A 16,772-nucleotide genomic window follows, 5' to 3' on the forward strand; every position below is an offset into this window, starting at 1 on the left:
GCCTGGCTGGCTAAGGAACCATATGTGTTTGATATTTTATCAATTTGCAGCACTTGTTGAATTTTTACAAAGTTAAGAGGTAGAGAAGAATAATCTCTGAGTACCTGAGCATGAGTACTCATTCCTAAGTATGAGGGGTGTGCAGCACTCCTTCCTCCCTCACTAAAGAGAGACAGGGTTGGTACAAGGTAGATATGTTAAATTATTCATTCCAGTTTTAAGGATAATTTGGAAAGTTCACATAAATTTATCAGGAAGACACTAGCATAAGACAGTATGGTCATTAGTTAGGGTTGCTTTTCCTCCATTATATTTGCAGATAAGCTACTAAAATTGTATGTTAATCTGAGAAAGGGCTGAACAAAGAGGGCACTAATGAGGATATTGTGCAGAATGCCTCAAACCATTCCTTTAAATGTCTCTACTCCTCAGCAAGACAGTAAATGAGTTTAATAGAGGTACAAAACCATCAAAATACTTCAGTTTGTCTTTGACTCTGGAGGTTTTTGACTTTCTTTAGTTAATCTTCAATATTCCAGTACTATGTTTGTGAATGTTTAGGATATTGCTTAAAGCTTCCAGCAAACATTTACTAAGCACATACTCTCTTTCAGACACAAAACTCCTCTGTCAGTTGCTGCTTACCACATAGTTCAAAATTCCTCTGTATAGCTAATCTTGTACTCCTTGGAGTGAAAATAATAGAGGTAGTGCTGGAAATTAACACAATAAATGGAACCACAGGATTTCCATTGAGGGGTCCTAGGGTTAAATTCCTGTAACATACTGGTCTCCTGCACCAGAAAAGAACTTTGAATGTTAAATTGGAAGTAGATCCACTACTAGGTGTGATTCAAAATCCCCAAAAGATTAAATTCACAGTTTCTCAGATATGATCATGTCCAAATGTGCTATTCACAGTTATGCTTCAATGAAATGACAAATTGTGCACAACATAGTCCTTTGGAATATTTAAAGAAACTCTAAAAAAGAAAATCCCATAAAAGGAATGTGCCTTTGTCAAAAAGTAATTATACTTATGTTTGCAGAAAGCCACTCAAAAGCAGAGTGGTGTACCAGAACAAATTCAACCCATGGGTTTCAAAGATTATAAAGTTTACTAAAACTTAATGGATTACATTTTTGAATTATTTACGTTTTCATTTGGGGTACATTAAAAATATCAAGGAAATAACAAAACTAAATTCCATGTACCTTTATAAACTTTTAAAATAATTTATAAAAGGAAAAATTGTATGGAACTGTCCCTTTATTTAACAACCACCTGATGATTTTCTAAAAGGAAAAGGTCAAACTATTCTGAAAAACACAGGAATTCTTTTTCCTCTAAAAGAATGTTCTAACTCTCTATGCTAATGGAGTTAGAGTTCACAAGAAGGAAATATAAAAAAAATTTCTACTTTATTTCTTTTCCCTTTATAAGAATGGCAACAAGGACAATGGGAATTGAATGAGAATTCTCTTCATTGTTTGGAGGCATACATTCGTCCATTTCAGTTTTTTTTTTCCTTAAATAAAAACTGTTCTTAAAGAAAGACTTAAAGAAGAGTTTTGTTGCCTATATAATGTCTCCTCACTTCACAGCACTCCTAAGACAGTGAACAGCAAAATATGAACATCATAGAATTCCAAAGTTATTTACTGGGCTCTTTCTTACTGCTGTGGATGTCCTTGTTAAAAAATATAGTTTCTAAGGTCACGCAGTCTACATAAACATTTATTGTCTTTTATGCTAGAGCTGTTTCAGTGCATTCAGTGAAGCCTTTCAGGTTCCATTGAATCAAATGCCAGTAACAGTGTGTGCATTCCATTAAGAATTGGAACATGGGGGAGGATTTGTAATGAAAAGATACTAGGATTGTAGGATTATATAAGGATAGACTGAGCATGTAATAGGAGAAAAGTTGTCAACAGATCATTAAATAGACAAGCTTAGCTATTATGTTTACTGTAATCAAAGCTGCATGATTTCACTTTCAACCCTGAGTACACACATTTCTATATGAATATAAGTTATAAGAAAGTGAAGTTTCTTAAAGGAGAAATATGATCATTGCTGAAATGGTAGAGAGAAACAAAATCAATTAACTGGAACCTGGTTAGAAAGTTGACAAAATTGCTCTGCATAGATTCTCATAGTCGATTCCAAACTAGTTTGCATCTGGGCTATTATTTTCATTGTTAAGATTGACAATGTTTAGATAAGTTATTTTTTTAAAGTTATTTGATTACTTCTTTATAATACATGGCCTGAATCCAAGTTCAAATTAACAGCACCTTTAAATATATCCCTTGGGGCTAAAGAAATAGCACAGGGGTAGGGTATTTGTATTGCACTAGGCCCACCCGGGTGGACCAGGGTTCGATTTCCAGATTCCCACATGGATGATCCCTGAGCCTGCCAGGAGCGATTTCTGAGCACAGAGCAGGAGTAACCCATGAGCACATGTGGGTGTGGCCCATAAATCTAAATAAATAAATAAAGAAAATTAAAAAATAAAGAAAAAATAGAAAATAAATAACTAAGGTTTTAGGGTGAAAGCAGAGAGGACATTTGCCTTGCATACCGCTGACCTGGGTTCGATCCCCTCATCTCCAGCAACTCATATGGTTCTCCAAGCCCACTAGGAATGATTCCTGAAATCAGAATCAGGAGTAGCCTCTCAGCATTACTCATTGTAGCTCACAAATAAAAACAAACAAAATAAAAACAAAACAAGATAATATATAATGGGTTAATGGGAATAGAGGAACTGTGGGAGTTCAAAGAAGAAATAAACATTAGGCAAAATCCTTTTTCATGCCTGTGGGATGAATAATGCAATACAGACAACATCGTATATTTCTCTACCCTTTGAATTTACTAACAGCTATTTATTTATTTTCTGATAATTTTATTTGACATTGTTTTGGAGTTAGAAAATTTAATAAATTTAAGTGCCTATTGGGACTTTGGGGGGGGGGTAGGCCACACCCAGCGGTCCTCAGGGATTACTTCTGGCTCTGTGCTCAGAACTCAGAAGTTGCTTCTGGCAGGCTTGGGGGATCATACGGAATGCTGGAGTTCTAACTCCGGTCCAGCACATATTCCCGGGGTCTTGGAGTCCCAGAGTCTTGGAGTCATCCATGGGCAAGGCAAACGCCCTACTGCTGTGTGATCACTCTGACTTTAAGTGCCTTTAAATGGGGAGATGATGAGTGGGAAGGAAATTGGGAAGACCGCAATAGTAGTAGGATTGATAGTGGAACATATATGCTTGAAACAACTTTTATAAACAAATTTGTAAACAATGGTGTTTTGATAAATATGGAATTTCAAAAATAAAATAAAATTGCCTAAGGGTACAAAAATATAGATACAACTAAATATAGAATCTAGTAAATTTAGTCACTGTCTTTGGTTTGCCTATTCTAATAGTTCTTTAGTTACCTACACTTCTCTACTTTAAATTTCTAAAATTGTGCCTTGACTAGTAAAGTCAAGTTCTAGATTCCAGTATGGAAGGTAGAGTTGAAGAAAAAGGTAAATGAAGGCAAATATAAGTAACCTAGTTCCTAAAAGAGAAATAAAAGCAAATGAACATTTGTACGTTTTTCAAATCACCTGACAAAGTAATTCAATAGAATTATAAAATCATTCAAAAATCATAAAATTAATGTATTAAATGAAATTGAATATATATTAATCCTAAACATATTTAAAGCAAAATACTTAGTTTGTTAAAAATATTTAAAAACTAAAGAAAATCATATTATTTTTCTTTAGAAATGTAGTTAAACACAGGTACAACATTCATACAGTAAAATATATTCACACAGTTTGAAAGAATTCATTATGTAATATAATTCTGCTTTCTATAATAATATCAATTCATCCCTCCCCCCCAATAAGCCAAATAATTATTACTGAAGAAACAGTGTTTTTTCAAAACTGTTTAGATCAATACTACTACCATCAAGTCAATATTCTTGAGGTGAAAAAAATTCACATGTCCTAATCAATTCTAGAGTGGTCAAATATCTAAGATGGACCTTCTCTTTGGTTTTATTTTGTTTGTTTAGTTACTTGCTCTTTAAAGAAAAAAGGAAATGCTTATTTGTATGGGTTTTTATTACATTACATGTTCTCTGTTTATCCACAGCTATATTGTGTGGATCAATAAAAACAGCAAACAACGAGCCTTCTACTTCTTTAGCCCATCAATATTTTAAGTCAGAACTCTCAGCTGTAGGAAAAAGAGAAACAGATAATCTGACCTAATTTTTCTCAAAAATTGCACCAAGAAATAAAGAGGGCCTTATAAATCAATTCAGACAATCATAGTAACCATGGTAAAGTAATTTTTAAATAAATAAATGTTTCATAAATAATGAAACACCCTATTCCAGGGAAATCTTTGTAATTATAATATAAAGTTATATTGTGAAAGGAGATAAAGGGCATAAGTTGTTGAGCAAATCCAATACTTCACTCAAACTGGCTTTGAAATAAAAAATATGATCTAATACAAAACTTCCCAGTTGCTATTAATGGGGACACTCATTAACTATCCACAATCATAATTTAAAAATGTATAACATGAAACCAGAATTGGAGAACCTTAGATGAAGCCAGTTGGAGCATCACATATATTATCTCCCTATATTAATTCCAAATTAATTAAGTCCACAAAATTAGCATTATTCTGTTGTCACAGCAAATTCAAATACATTGCCTTAGAAAATAAAAAATACTTTCTGAGTACTTCCTGAAAACTGAAAACTGTCACAAAAATTACAGGTTTTTAAAAATCAATGAAAAAGAAAGGTAATATTGAAACATGAAATTCAAACACTTAATTATGAAGTCTCATTTAATTGATTTTAACTTAAAATAAAAGTTTAATTAAGTTTCTTTCCTATTTTTCCTCATGATATTAACTTTTCTCAAGTTTCTCTGCATTCCAGCAATCAGTTTATCCTGAGTAACAGTTAAAAAAGATTTTAAATTCTCTTCTGTCCCATTGCTTATATCATTTAAAAGAAATTAGGTGATCAATTTCAACAACTTAAATTATTTTATTTTAACATGACTGAATATAAATTTGAGAGTTTATTTAGTGAAGAGTTCATATGTATAAATGAACACCAACATTAATATTGTGATAGATATGATGTATAGTGTTAACTGTAAAATATCATGAAAGAACAAAGAATTATTTTACTTAGTCCTGGGCTAAGTTTCTTTCCACATTGGCAGTTGCTTTTGCTTTCCTTTCTCCTCTAATATTACCTTTTTTATATAATGTTTTGTTTTTTTTTATTTTAATTATGACAACAAAGATGCAAAGAAAGAGGACAGGGTAAAGTTACAGTGGAAGCCCAATCACCCATAAACAAAATTCACGGTATTCCCATCGATGATATCCCAGCCTTGAACTTTCAGCCAAAGAACATTGAGAAAAACAAAACTAAACCCATGTACAATACAATTACTTTGTCCCTCAAATCCCCAGTTGTAGTACATACTATTTCTTAGCAGCACACAATATAATCTAAAGACATTAGACTTATGTAACTCCTTAAACATTGAGGGGAAAGTACATTTCTCTAGTTCCATGCACATGCTTACTAGTTTAAGTTAACCTCAAAAGTTTTAGTGGGTTGTTTTTCTTAAGGATTGGCGTCAAGGGAACTTAGTAAAAAACGGTATTAAAGTGGCATTTGTTTGCATAGGCCCACCAAAACATAAGGGACCTGGAAAGACAAATTATGGTCTAAATACAAGGAGACCCTACCCCTGAAGTTTCCTGGCACAGGACTGACTCTAGGCTCCAGGCAAACTAGTTTGTCCAATTCAAGTCATCGTCTTTAGTGGCAATACACCTCCATTCCTCACATAGTCTCTGTTGTTGGTATCATGCTTCTGTATTAAAGATCCTGGAGTGTGCATATCCCATATTGCAGTCAGGATGGTGCAGAGCATGCTCTCGTTTCACCTCACACTTAAGGGGCACTAGAGAGAACCATGTCCTGTAGAGCAGGTCATTGTTGTTGTCAAGTCTTCTCAGTGTAAACGGAAGTCTCTTTTTAGGGGGTCGATGTCAGACCCTTGGTAGTGTCTTTCCTGGTAGAGGACTGCTTCCAGCTGTTGCTATAAAAGACCTTGGATGTTTCGTAGATAGCTTGCCTGGTTCCGGCGTGAATGGAGGATGCCCATTCTTCTGAGGCCTGTGCCAGGTCATTATATCAATGTTCAGGGTGTAAGGTACATTGTACTGAGATTTATTAGATAAGGACTTATCTATATATAGTGTTTTCCCATTTTAATGTGTCTATGCAAACAAGGATCAATGCCATGAAGCGTTATTGATGCATCTGGAGGCAATAGGAATAAGACCAGCAATTTCCATGACATAGTTCAATCATAGGCATCAAACTAATGTTTTTATTTTAAAGAAAAAGAAAGAAAAAAATGTCAACTGAGTGTTGACATTTTAGTTAAGATGTGAAAGATAAGAATACAGCTATCATACCAAAAATGCAAGTAAGAAATTAAAAAAATTACTAGAAAGTTAATAATATAAGTAACATGACTGAAGAAGAAAATTATATTGGTATAACTAGTATATAAGCAAATGACAGAAAATAATGGAAAGTGATGAAGCCAGAGCGATAGCACAACGGCAGGGTGTTTGCCTTGCACACAGCTGACCCAGGACAGACCTGTTTGATCTCTGACTTTCCATATGGTCTCCCAGCCAGGAGCGATTTCTGAGCTCATAGCCAGGAGTAACTCCTAAGTATAACTGGGTGTGGCTCCTTAATAATCCTTTTTTTTTTTTTTTTTTTGGTTTTTGGGTCACACCCGGCAGCGCTCAGGGGTTACTCCTGCCTCTACACTAAGAAATCGCTACTGGCAGGCTCACCACCAACCTTCTGCATGCAAGGCAAACACCTTACCTCCATGCTATAGTACAGCTTAAACTCTAAATCTTGCAATGAAGTTCAACAAGTTTGAAGTCCAGCACTATATAGCCTCAACACATTGCTGAGTGTACTGCTACTAGGGAATTACCAGGGTGAGAAAACAGGCCTTCTGGGTACTTTTTGTAACCTTGCTCAACCATTCTACAGAAATTACAATAAATTAAAGAAAAATTAAGAAAAGGGGTAAAGTCTGGAATTTGTGCATGCAGTAACATACCATTTTTGGCCTTGCAAGATCTGTTATCTGACTGAATTATGTAACCCTCCACACAACTGCAAGCATAGGGACTCCATATGTATTTATGCAGGTCTGGGGCTGGCACGTCCCTTATGAGTGCATTCATCTTGATCTGAAATAGAAAAGTAATTATTTCGAAGATCACTTTATCATAGTTAGCCATATATTTTCTTCCCTGTATAGCATACATTTAAAAATAATTGAATGGTTTTTGAATTCATGTTTTGTTAATGAAGAAGGGGCAGGGTACTGGGAAGGAGTAGCATAGTATGAGTAAGGTTGCTGTTTTTGATTTTTTTATTTTGGGGCAGCACCCAGCGGATTACTCTATGCTCAGAAATCGCTCCTGCAGGCTATGTGGACCATAGGATTCCGGGAAGTCAAATCACGTCCTTCTGCAGCAAACACTCTGCCATCCGTGCTTTCTCTCCAGCCCCCAGAGTGTAAGGTTCTTGACTTGCTGAATGAAATAACCTGCTTTGATCCTCTGTATCCCAGAAAGTCCCCTAAACTCATCAGGAGTGATTCCTGAATACAAAGGGGATCAGGAATAAGCCCTGAACTCCGAAAGTGTGTGGGCACCATAAACAAACAAATAAGGAAGGGGGACATTCTGGGTTAACTCAATTTATATGGAATAAATGTTAGTAATGTCATGTTTACTTTACAGGTTCTTCCATCTTCTTTATTTCAAATCCATCTTCACAGTAGCATTCTGTTCTATTTCTGAATATTGCACATTTATACTGACAATTCAACTTCTGGCAATTGAGTAACAATTCTGCAGAAAAAAAAATCTTATTTCAATATAACAGCATGAATGTAATTTAAAAAATAATGATTGTGAATATTTGTTTAGTTCATAATCCTAAGAATACAGTTTGATGGTGTAAAGTGATAGCACTGTGAGTAGGGCTTTAGCCCTACATGAGACTTTTTCTGATCCTTAGCACCATCTATAGTCCTAAGAACCCAAAAGGAGTGATTCTAACTACAGAGCCAGATATTATGCTTGTGCACATCTGTTGTGGCCCAAAAACAAAGAAACAAACAAAAATTAATAAGTTTGACTTGGTTTTTCAGAGTTTCTTTTATCAGGATAAATTATTAAAAAAAAACCAAAACCTCAATTCATTCTAAAATATGTTGGCTTTCAATTGTTTGAAAAATTAAAAATAAAATTTTAGATCAATCTGTATATTCTTTCACTTCAGAGCTTAATATATGTAATAAAAGTCAACTATCCTTTTGAATTCAAGAAAGGTAAATTATTTTCAGAGGCAAAGTGTCTACTCACTGGATAATTTTACCATTTGTGCTTTTTCTATCTGAGAGATCAATTGATTTTCTATAGTTTGAGAGTTTGTTTTGGTTTATCAATTCATGTCTAACCTTCATTGAAATCAATGTGTATATATTCAATTTAAATGATTTGTTTTGTTAGTATCAACATATTTGACAGAAAATGGTCAGAATATATTTCATTATATATGAGTTCTTTGAGAGCAAATATATTATCCACGCACATTACGATACAAGAAAAGAATGAAACAGAGATGAAGTGACAGTTGCATGCTCATTGCTAATTCAATTACTAACAAGAACCAGAGTTACTGAACTTTAATATATATTCATAGAATGTGAATATGACTGATTTAAATTCTAAAAGTGAAGCTATTAGTGAACTTTGATAATCTTGCTTTCTATGAAGTAAAATAAGGTTTTGAACATTAAATTAAATAATTAAAATACGTTGGTAGTTGCTACAATTGAGCTGGAACTTCAGAAAAATGACACTGTATAATACAATAATGTATTCCAATATGAGAAAATACAGTTGCATTAGGCTATCTATGTATATACATCCTTAACCCAATTATTTTTCAAATGCTGACACAACTAATTACCTAAACCTACTTTGGCAGACATTTTTCTTGCTTCTCTCTCTCTCTTTTATGTCTCATCTTTTTCTGCTTTATCCCTCTCTCTTATCCTTTTATTTCCATTTCAAACACTGTAATTTGCAATGTTGTAACAGAAGGTTGATCAAATGCTACTACTTTATCTCCATTCAGCACCCAGTCCAGTCCAGTTGTGATCATTTTTAATTATCATTGTCATAGATTGTCCCCTTCCGGAGCTCTAATTACACTTCCCTGATATTTGTGTCAAGCTTTCAACCATGATCTTCCTGGGCCTCCTCTCTAGTGTTTCTGGATATTATTACTGTACTTACTTTTTTTTCTTTATTAAAACTAATTGTGACCTACAGAAACCTTCAGGGTTAAATTTTCAATGTAGCAATGAGTCAGAGCCCTTCCCTCCATATAGTACAATCTCCCTCCACCAATGGACCCAGAGTGCATCCTATCCCAACACCATGTGCCCCCTGACCTGCCAGGTATTACAGAGTCCCCTTTAAGATTGAGAGTTGTTTAAGTTTAGGTCCCTGATTTTATTATCATTGACTTTGCTTGGATATTTAGTTTTGTCTTCATCAATTTCCCCAATGCATCCGAGACCCATTGACGCCTAACCCCCAGCTAGCCTTTCTGTCTTTCTTTTCCTTACCGTTTTATAGGAAAAATAAAGGAATACATGGTAAAATGAAAATAATCTATGTCCCAAGTTTTCTATGAAGGCGTGGGAACCCTGATTTAAAAGCTAAGAGATTAAAAAATACAATTAAAAGAATGTGTATGTGGCAGTCTTTTATTTTTTGCATAGTCACACAATATGCAAAAAATAAAAAGGAAAAACCTTGTACCTAAAACCAGGAACTTACTCATGAAGCATCCTAGCATAGACCAAGTATATGCTACTAGCATACTAAATTGTCTAATACTAAAGTATTTTTCTGTAGTCCCAGTATAAAGCCTTTACAATAATGGTTGTCATGGTCAATTTTCTGTAGTGAGACATCCTGATTTTTGTACAGATCTTATGTGGAAGTCATGGTAACATGGAGCTTCTTCTGAGTTTCATGTTAGTTATTAGGTGGGTATGCCAACATCCCTGTCCTGAAAAAAGTGTTGTTTGCTGTGACCAAGGTTCAGAGGTGGTCACAGAACCCACTCTGGAGCAATTTGAAGCCAGTGACAAGCATTAGGGCCTTCACAGGTAGAAGTCCTTGTTCCTGGTGCAGGTTAGGATGAAAACCATACTTGTTCCATAGAGTGGAACCCCAAGTTTTGTGAGGGGGGTGAATGGCCAATGTCTTATCTTCTGAAACCTAAGCCAAGTCACTATGAGAAGTGTTCAGGGTGGAAAGTCTTAATATAAAACTTTCTTCACTCAAAAAATTAGAAAATAACCAACAAAAGGAATCAAAAATAGGAAGACAGAAGGAAATAACAAAGCTGAAAGCAGAAATCAATGAAGTGGGAAAACCAAAAAGACATCCGAAAGATCAACGGAAAACAGAAGTGGTTCTTGAAAAATAGTGCAAGATTGGATAGACAATTGGCAAAACTCACAAAGAAAAGAGAGAGAGAAAATCTGATAATCGTATTAGAAATGAAGAAGGGGAAAGAGTCATGACAGATATTGCAGAGATCCACAGGGTAATCAGAAGACTAGCTTAGAGAAACTTTATGCTACTAAACATGAAACCTGGAAGAAATGGAAAAATTCTTGGACACTTATAACGCTTCCACAGTTAAATAAGGAGGATGTAGCATATCTAAACACCCCCATCACTACTGAGGAAATTGAAACTGTAATCAAACATCTGCCCAAAAAGAAAAGCCCAGGCCCAGATGAATTTCCTAATGATTTTTTTTTAAATCTTTCAAGAGGATCTACTACGAATCCTAGCAAGGCTCTTCCATGAAATTGAAAAACAGGAATATGCCCAGACAGCTTTTATGAAGCCAACATCACCTTGATACCAAAACCAGATAGAGATGCTGCCAAAAAAAGAAAATTACAGACCAATATCCCTGATGAATGCAGATGCGAAGATCTTCAACAAAATCCTGGCAAATAGGATCCAATGCATCATCAAGAAGATCATACACTACAACCAAGTAGGTTTCATCTCAGGAATGCAAGGATGCTTTAACATCCATAAATCTATTAACATCACACACAACATCAGCAAGAAGAAAAATAAAAATTACATGATAATGTCAATAGACGCAGAGAAAGCATTTGATAAGGTCCAAAACCCATTCTTGATAAAAACTCTCAGCAAGATGGGAATGAAAAGAACCTTTCTCAATCTAGTTGAAGCCATCTACCACAAGCCAATGGCAAATATTATCCTCAATGGAGAAACACTAAAAGCCTTTCCTCTAAATTTTGGAACAAGACAAGTCTGTCCTCTTTCACCTCTCCTCTTCAACATAGTATTAGAAGTACTTGCTATAGTGATCAGACAAGAAAAAGATATCAAGGGAATCCAGATAGGAAAGGAAGAAGTCAAGCTCTCATTGTTTGCAGATGACATGATACTCCTTAGAAACCCCTAAAGAATCTACCAAAAAGCTTCTAGAAACAATAGACTCATATAGCAAGGTGGCAGGCTACAAAATTAACACACAGAAATCAATGGCCATTTTATACACCAATAATGATAAAGAAGAGAAGGACGTCAAGAAGGCAATCCCATTCTCATTAGTGCCACACAAACTCAAATACCTTAGAGTCAACTTGACCAAAGATGTGAAGGACCTATACAAAGAAAACTATAAAGCCCTGCTCCAAGAAATAAGAGAGGACACAAGGAAATTGAAACACATACCCTGCTCATGGATTGGCAGGATTAACATCATTAAAATGGCAATACTCCCCAAGAAGCATTTATACAGATTTAATGTGATCCCTTAAAAATACTCCATGACATTCTTCAAAGAAATGAATTAAACACTTAGGAAGTTTATCTGGAACAGATAAGACACCTTGGAATAGCTAAAAGCACTCCTAGGGAAAAGGAAAAATGGGAGGCATTGACTTTCCCGCAACTTTAAACGTGTACTACAAAGCAATAGTTATCAAAACAGCATGGTATTGGAAGTAAAGACAGACCCTCTGATCAGTTTTGAATAGGCTTGAGTTCTCAGACAATGTTCCCCAGGACATACAAGCATCTAATCTTTGACAAAGAAGCCAGAGATCCTAGATGAGTAGGGAAAACCTCTTAAAATAGGTGCTGGCAGAACTGGTTTAGCCACTTGCAAAAAAGTGAACATAGACTCCAGGTTAACATCATGTATGAAGGTAAAATCCAAATGAATTAAGACCTTGATATCAGAGGGTGATATTACCATAGGTATACAGAACAACTTGGTCGGTAATACACTCCATGATCATTGATGAGCTAAAGTTTATCTTCAAGGAGGAAACTGCACTTTCCAAACAAGTGGAAAGCAGAGAGTCAACAGATGGGGAATACATTAAGCTGAGAAACTTCTGCACCTCAAAAGAAATAGTGCCCTGGATACAGAGCAGCCACCCATCGAGTGGGGGAGAACTATTCAGCCAACACCCATCAGATAAGGGCTAGATATTTCAAAATATACATGGCGTTGACAGAACTTTAGAAGAAAAAAACATCTATATCCTCATCAAAAAACGGGGAGAAGAAATGAACAGACTCTTTGATAAAAAAGAAGAGAATACAAATAGGCCAAGAAGGCACAGTGAGAAAAGATGCTCCTCATCACTAATCATCAGGGAGATGCAAATCAAAACAATGATGAGATAACCACCTCACACCATAGAGATTGGCATACATCGACAAAGGAATGAGAGACATTGAGTGCTGGCGGGGATGTGGAGAGAATGGAACTCTTATTCACTGCTGGTGGGAATGCTATCTAATCCAACCTCTATGGAAAACAATATGGAGATTCCTCCAAAATCTGGAAATTGAGCTCCCATTCGACCTAGCTATTCCACTTTTAGGGATATACCCTAAGAAAACAAGAATACAATACAAACACCCCTTTCTCACACCTATATTTATTGCAGCACTATTCACAATAGCCAGGCTCTGGAAACAACCAAGATGCCCTTCAACAGACAAATGGCTAAAGAAACTGTGGTACATATACACAATGGAATATTATGCAGCCGTCAGGAGAGATGAAGACATTACATTTTCTATACATGGATGTACATGGAATCTACGATGCTGAGTAAAATAAGTCAGAGGGAGAGAGAGAGACGCAGAATAGTCTCACTCATCTATGACTTTTAAGAAAAATAAAAGTCATTTTTGCAACAATCCTCAGAGACAATGAGAGGAGGTCTGGAACTTCCAGCTCACTTTATGAAGCTCATCACTAAGTGTGGTGAGTGCAGTGTATACAAGAGTAACTACACAGAGAACTACCATAATCATGTGACTGAATGAGGGAACTGGAAAGCCTGAGTCTGGAGTATCAGGTGGGGGTGGGGAGGGATGGAGGGAGATTTGGGACATTGGTGGTGGGAATGTTGCACTGGTGAAGTGGGTGTTCTTTACATGACTGAAACCTAATCACAATCATATGTGTAATCAAGATGTTTAAATAAAAAAAAAGAAGAAAAAGAAACATACAAACTAAAAAAACTTTCTTCAATATGAAACTTGCATATGCTGTACCATCTTAGCAACTCTGGAATGAATTATATTTGTTCATGGTATGTGTCTTTCTTGAAGAGGCATTGAATCCTATTTATTAAGATATTGTTAAGGATCTTGCATTCATCAGGAATATTGCCCTGTCGTTCTTATTTTTGGTGGCATCTTTGTCAGGTTTTGGTATCAGGATCATATAATTATTTTGTAGTGCTTCTGTTTCTTAAATTTTCTGGAAAATTCTCAAAAGTATAGGCAATAGGTCCTCTTAGATGTTTTGAAAGAATTAATTAGTGAATCCATCAGGTTGGACCTTTATTTTGGGGAAGACTTGTGATAACACTTTCATTTCCTCAATAGTAATGGGTCTATTTAAATATGCTAGATCATCATGGTTTAACGTTGGGAAGTTATAAGAGACCAAGAATCTATCCATTTCTTTCAGGTTTTCATGTTTTGTGGTATAGATCTTATTAAAGTATTCTCTATACCCTTTGAATTTCTGTAGTTCCATAGTAATCTACCCATTTTCATTTCTGATTCAGTTTTTTAAGTTTGTCTCTCTCCCTTTCTTTGTGAATTTTGCTCTTAGTTTATTGATCTTGTTTATTTTTCTAAAGAACCAATGCTTGCTTTCATTGATCTTTCAGATTGTTTCTTTGGGATTCAACTTTATTAACTTTGCTCGAAGCTTTATTATTTCCTTCTATCACCCTATTTTTAATTAAATTTGTTTTTTACTTTCAAGTTCTGTAGGCTGTGACATTAAGTTATTTATTTATGTCCCTTCTGCCTTATTATAGCAAAGCTATAAATATTCCTCTTAGTGCAGTTTTTGCTGTGTCCCCTAGATTCTGATAATTGGTTTCTTCATTCTAAGTTGTTTCTAAAGATTTCCTCATTGATTTCATCTCTTACTCATTGTTGTTCAGTAGTGAGCTGTTGGATTTCTAGGTGTAAAAATCTTTTTCTGTGTGTGCTTGTTATTCACTTCTAATTTCAGTGCATCATGGTTTGAGAAGGTAGTTTTTTACAATTTCTATTGTCTTTATTATATGTAGGTATGTTTTATGGTCTAACTTGTGGTCTATTTTGGAGAATAAATGTTTATCCAGTTTTATGGGGTTGGAGATCCTTATATGTATTTACTATACCAATTTTTTTATTGCTCCTTTCAGTTCAAGTATATTCTTGCTAGGTTTCAGCTTGATTGACTTATAAAGTGATGACAAAATAGTGTTGAATGAAGACTTCCACAATTATTCTGCTGTTATTGATATCTTCATTCAAGTTTAAATATTTTGCTGGCCCCTCATCAGTTATTATATGTTTAGGAGTATGATTTCTTTCTTTTTTACATATCTCTTCATTATTAGGAAATGTCCATCCTTGTCCCTTATACTTTTTTAAGTCTAAAGTTATGTGTCATCTGCAATTAGTATGGACATTCCAGACTTTTTAAGTGCTATTTATATGTTTTTTGCCTGCTTCCTCTTCTTTGGGAAGTTCATTTTTATGTATGTTTCTTATTTTTTATCATCCACTTTTAAAATTTCAAGACTTAATAACTCACTGACATATGATTAATTTGCTAAGACAAAATTAAAGATCTAAAAAGAAATGTCTACAGATTTAAAATTTTCATCTAACATATTGTATCTACATTTTATTTTATTTTTTGTTTGTTTTTGGGCCACACCTGGTGGTGCTCAAGGGTTACTCCTGGCTATCTGCTCAAAAATGGCTCCTGGCAGGCTCGGGGACCATATGGGTTGTCAGGATTTGACAACCTTAGGTCCTGGGTCGGCTGCTTGCAAGGCAAACACCGCTGTGCTATCTCTTCGGCCCCTGCATTTCATTTTTTGGAACTAATATTCCAAGCCATGGCCAAGAGGATCAGGGCACCCTTTTATTGAACAGATTAATACTAAAGTCAAAATGTACAGTTCCAGAGAGAAAGAGGTATGACAATCATCTTCTGTTCTCTCAACCCTTGTCTAATCTCTGGCATCACATGTAATCTCTCAAGCATCTCCAAGGTGAATACAGAGTCAGCGATACATGCTTAGTAATGGTAGGTATGCTTTAACCCCAACCTTTCAGAAAACACTACATAGAAAATATGGAAGTTAATGAAGTTAATTATCAAATGGCAGTGATACAAAGCATCTAATTTGAGTGAAATAAGAGGGTTTTTTTTTGTTTGTTTGTTTTTGTTTTGTTTTTGGTTTCTGGGCCATACCCAGTGACTCTCACTGTTTACTCCTGACTAGGCACTCAGAAATCATTTCTGACTTAGGGGACCATATGGAACGTTGGAGAGAGAATGAACGGCGGTCCATCCTAGGTCAGCTGCACGCAAGGCAAACCACCCTACTGCTGTGCCACCGCTTAGGCCCCAAAAGAGTTTTCTTTATCATAATTGAAGAGGTAAGAGAGAGGGGAAAATGAAAAATAGGAATAAATAAGAGAAAAGAGTGAGGTATATATTCAAGAAAAACTAACTGTTTCACTAATATTTTTTAAAATGAGTATAATTAAGATCAATTTAGGTCTATATTTGGTTGGGGGAGTTCCATAAATAATTCACACTATTTGCTTACAGAAATTTGTTTAAATAAGATATTTCCCCCCTAACCTTCCCTTCCTGGAACTTCCCAAGTTGACTGCTAGGTTTCGGTCAAGGCAAAGAAACTTTGAATAGTGATATTCAGCAACCAAAATCTTATCATGTGCATTATTTTCTCTAACAATTTCTTTTCTAGGAGATCAATTTTTTCATGTGATGCCTCATTATCTGTATCACCACAGCCTATATTCTTATTAAAATCCTTAATTCTATTATAACAATTGATAGTCATGGAATAATGCTTTAAAATTTAGGGGGAACATCATCAGTCTTTTCTGAATAATATGATATAAAAACAGGAAATGTTTGATAGTTTTTTTTAATACAAAGGAATTATATTGACAACATAA

The 16,772-nt window shown here is 35.1% G+C and overlaps 1 protein-coding gene across 1 annotated transcript in view; it reads right to left on the bottom strand.

The window, feature by feature from the left end:
* LRP1B (LDL receptor related protein 1B) overlaps positions 1-16,772 on the bottom strand; it is a 1,191,264-nt gene that overhangs the window by 969,364 nt on the left and 205,128 nt on the right. Inside the window, 5 exon segments of the mRNA XM_049772845.1 lie at positions 7,208-7,277; positions 7,280-7,303; positions 7,306-7,342; positions 7,893-7,914; positions 7,917-8,009. Coding sequence (XP_049628802.1) covers positions 7,208-7,277; positions 7,280-7,303; positions 7,306-7,342; positions 7,893-7,914; positions 7,917-8,009 — 246 coding nt within the window.

Source organism: Suncus etruscus, chromosome 5 (genome assembly GCF_024139225.1).
Source record: "Suncus etruscus isolate mSunEtr1 chromosome 5, mSunEtr1.pri.cur, whole genome shotgun sequence".
In the NCBI taxonomy this organism is placed as follows: domain Eukaryota; kingdom Metazoa; phylum Chordata; class Mammalia; order Eulipotyphla; family Soricidae; genus Suncus; species Suncus etruscus.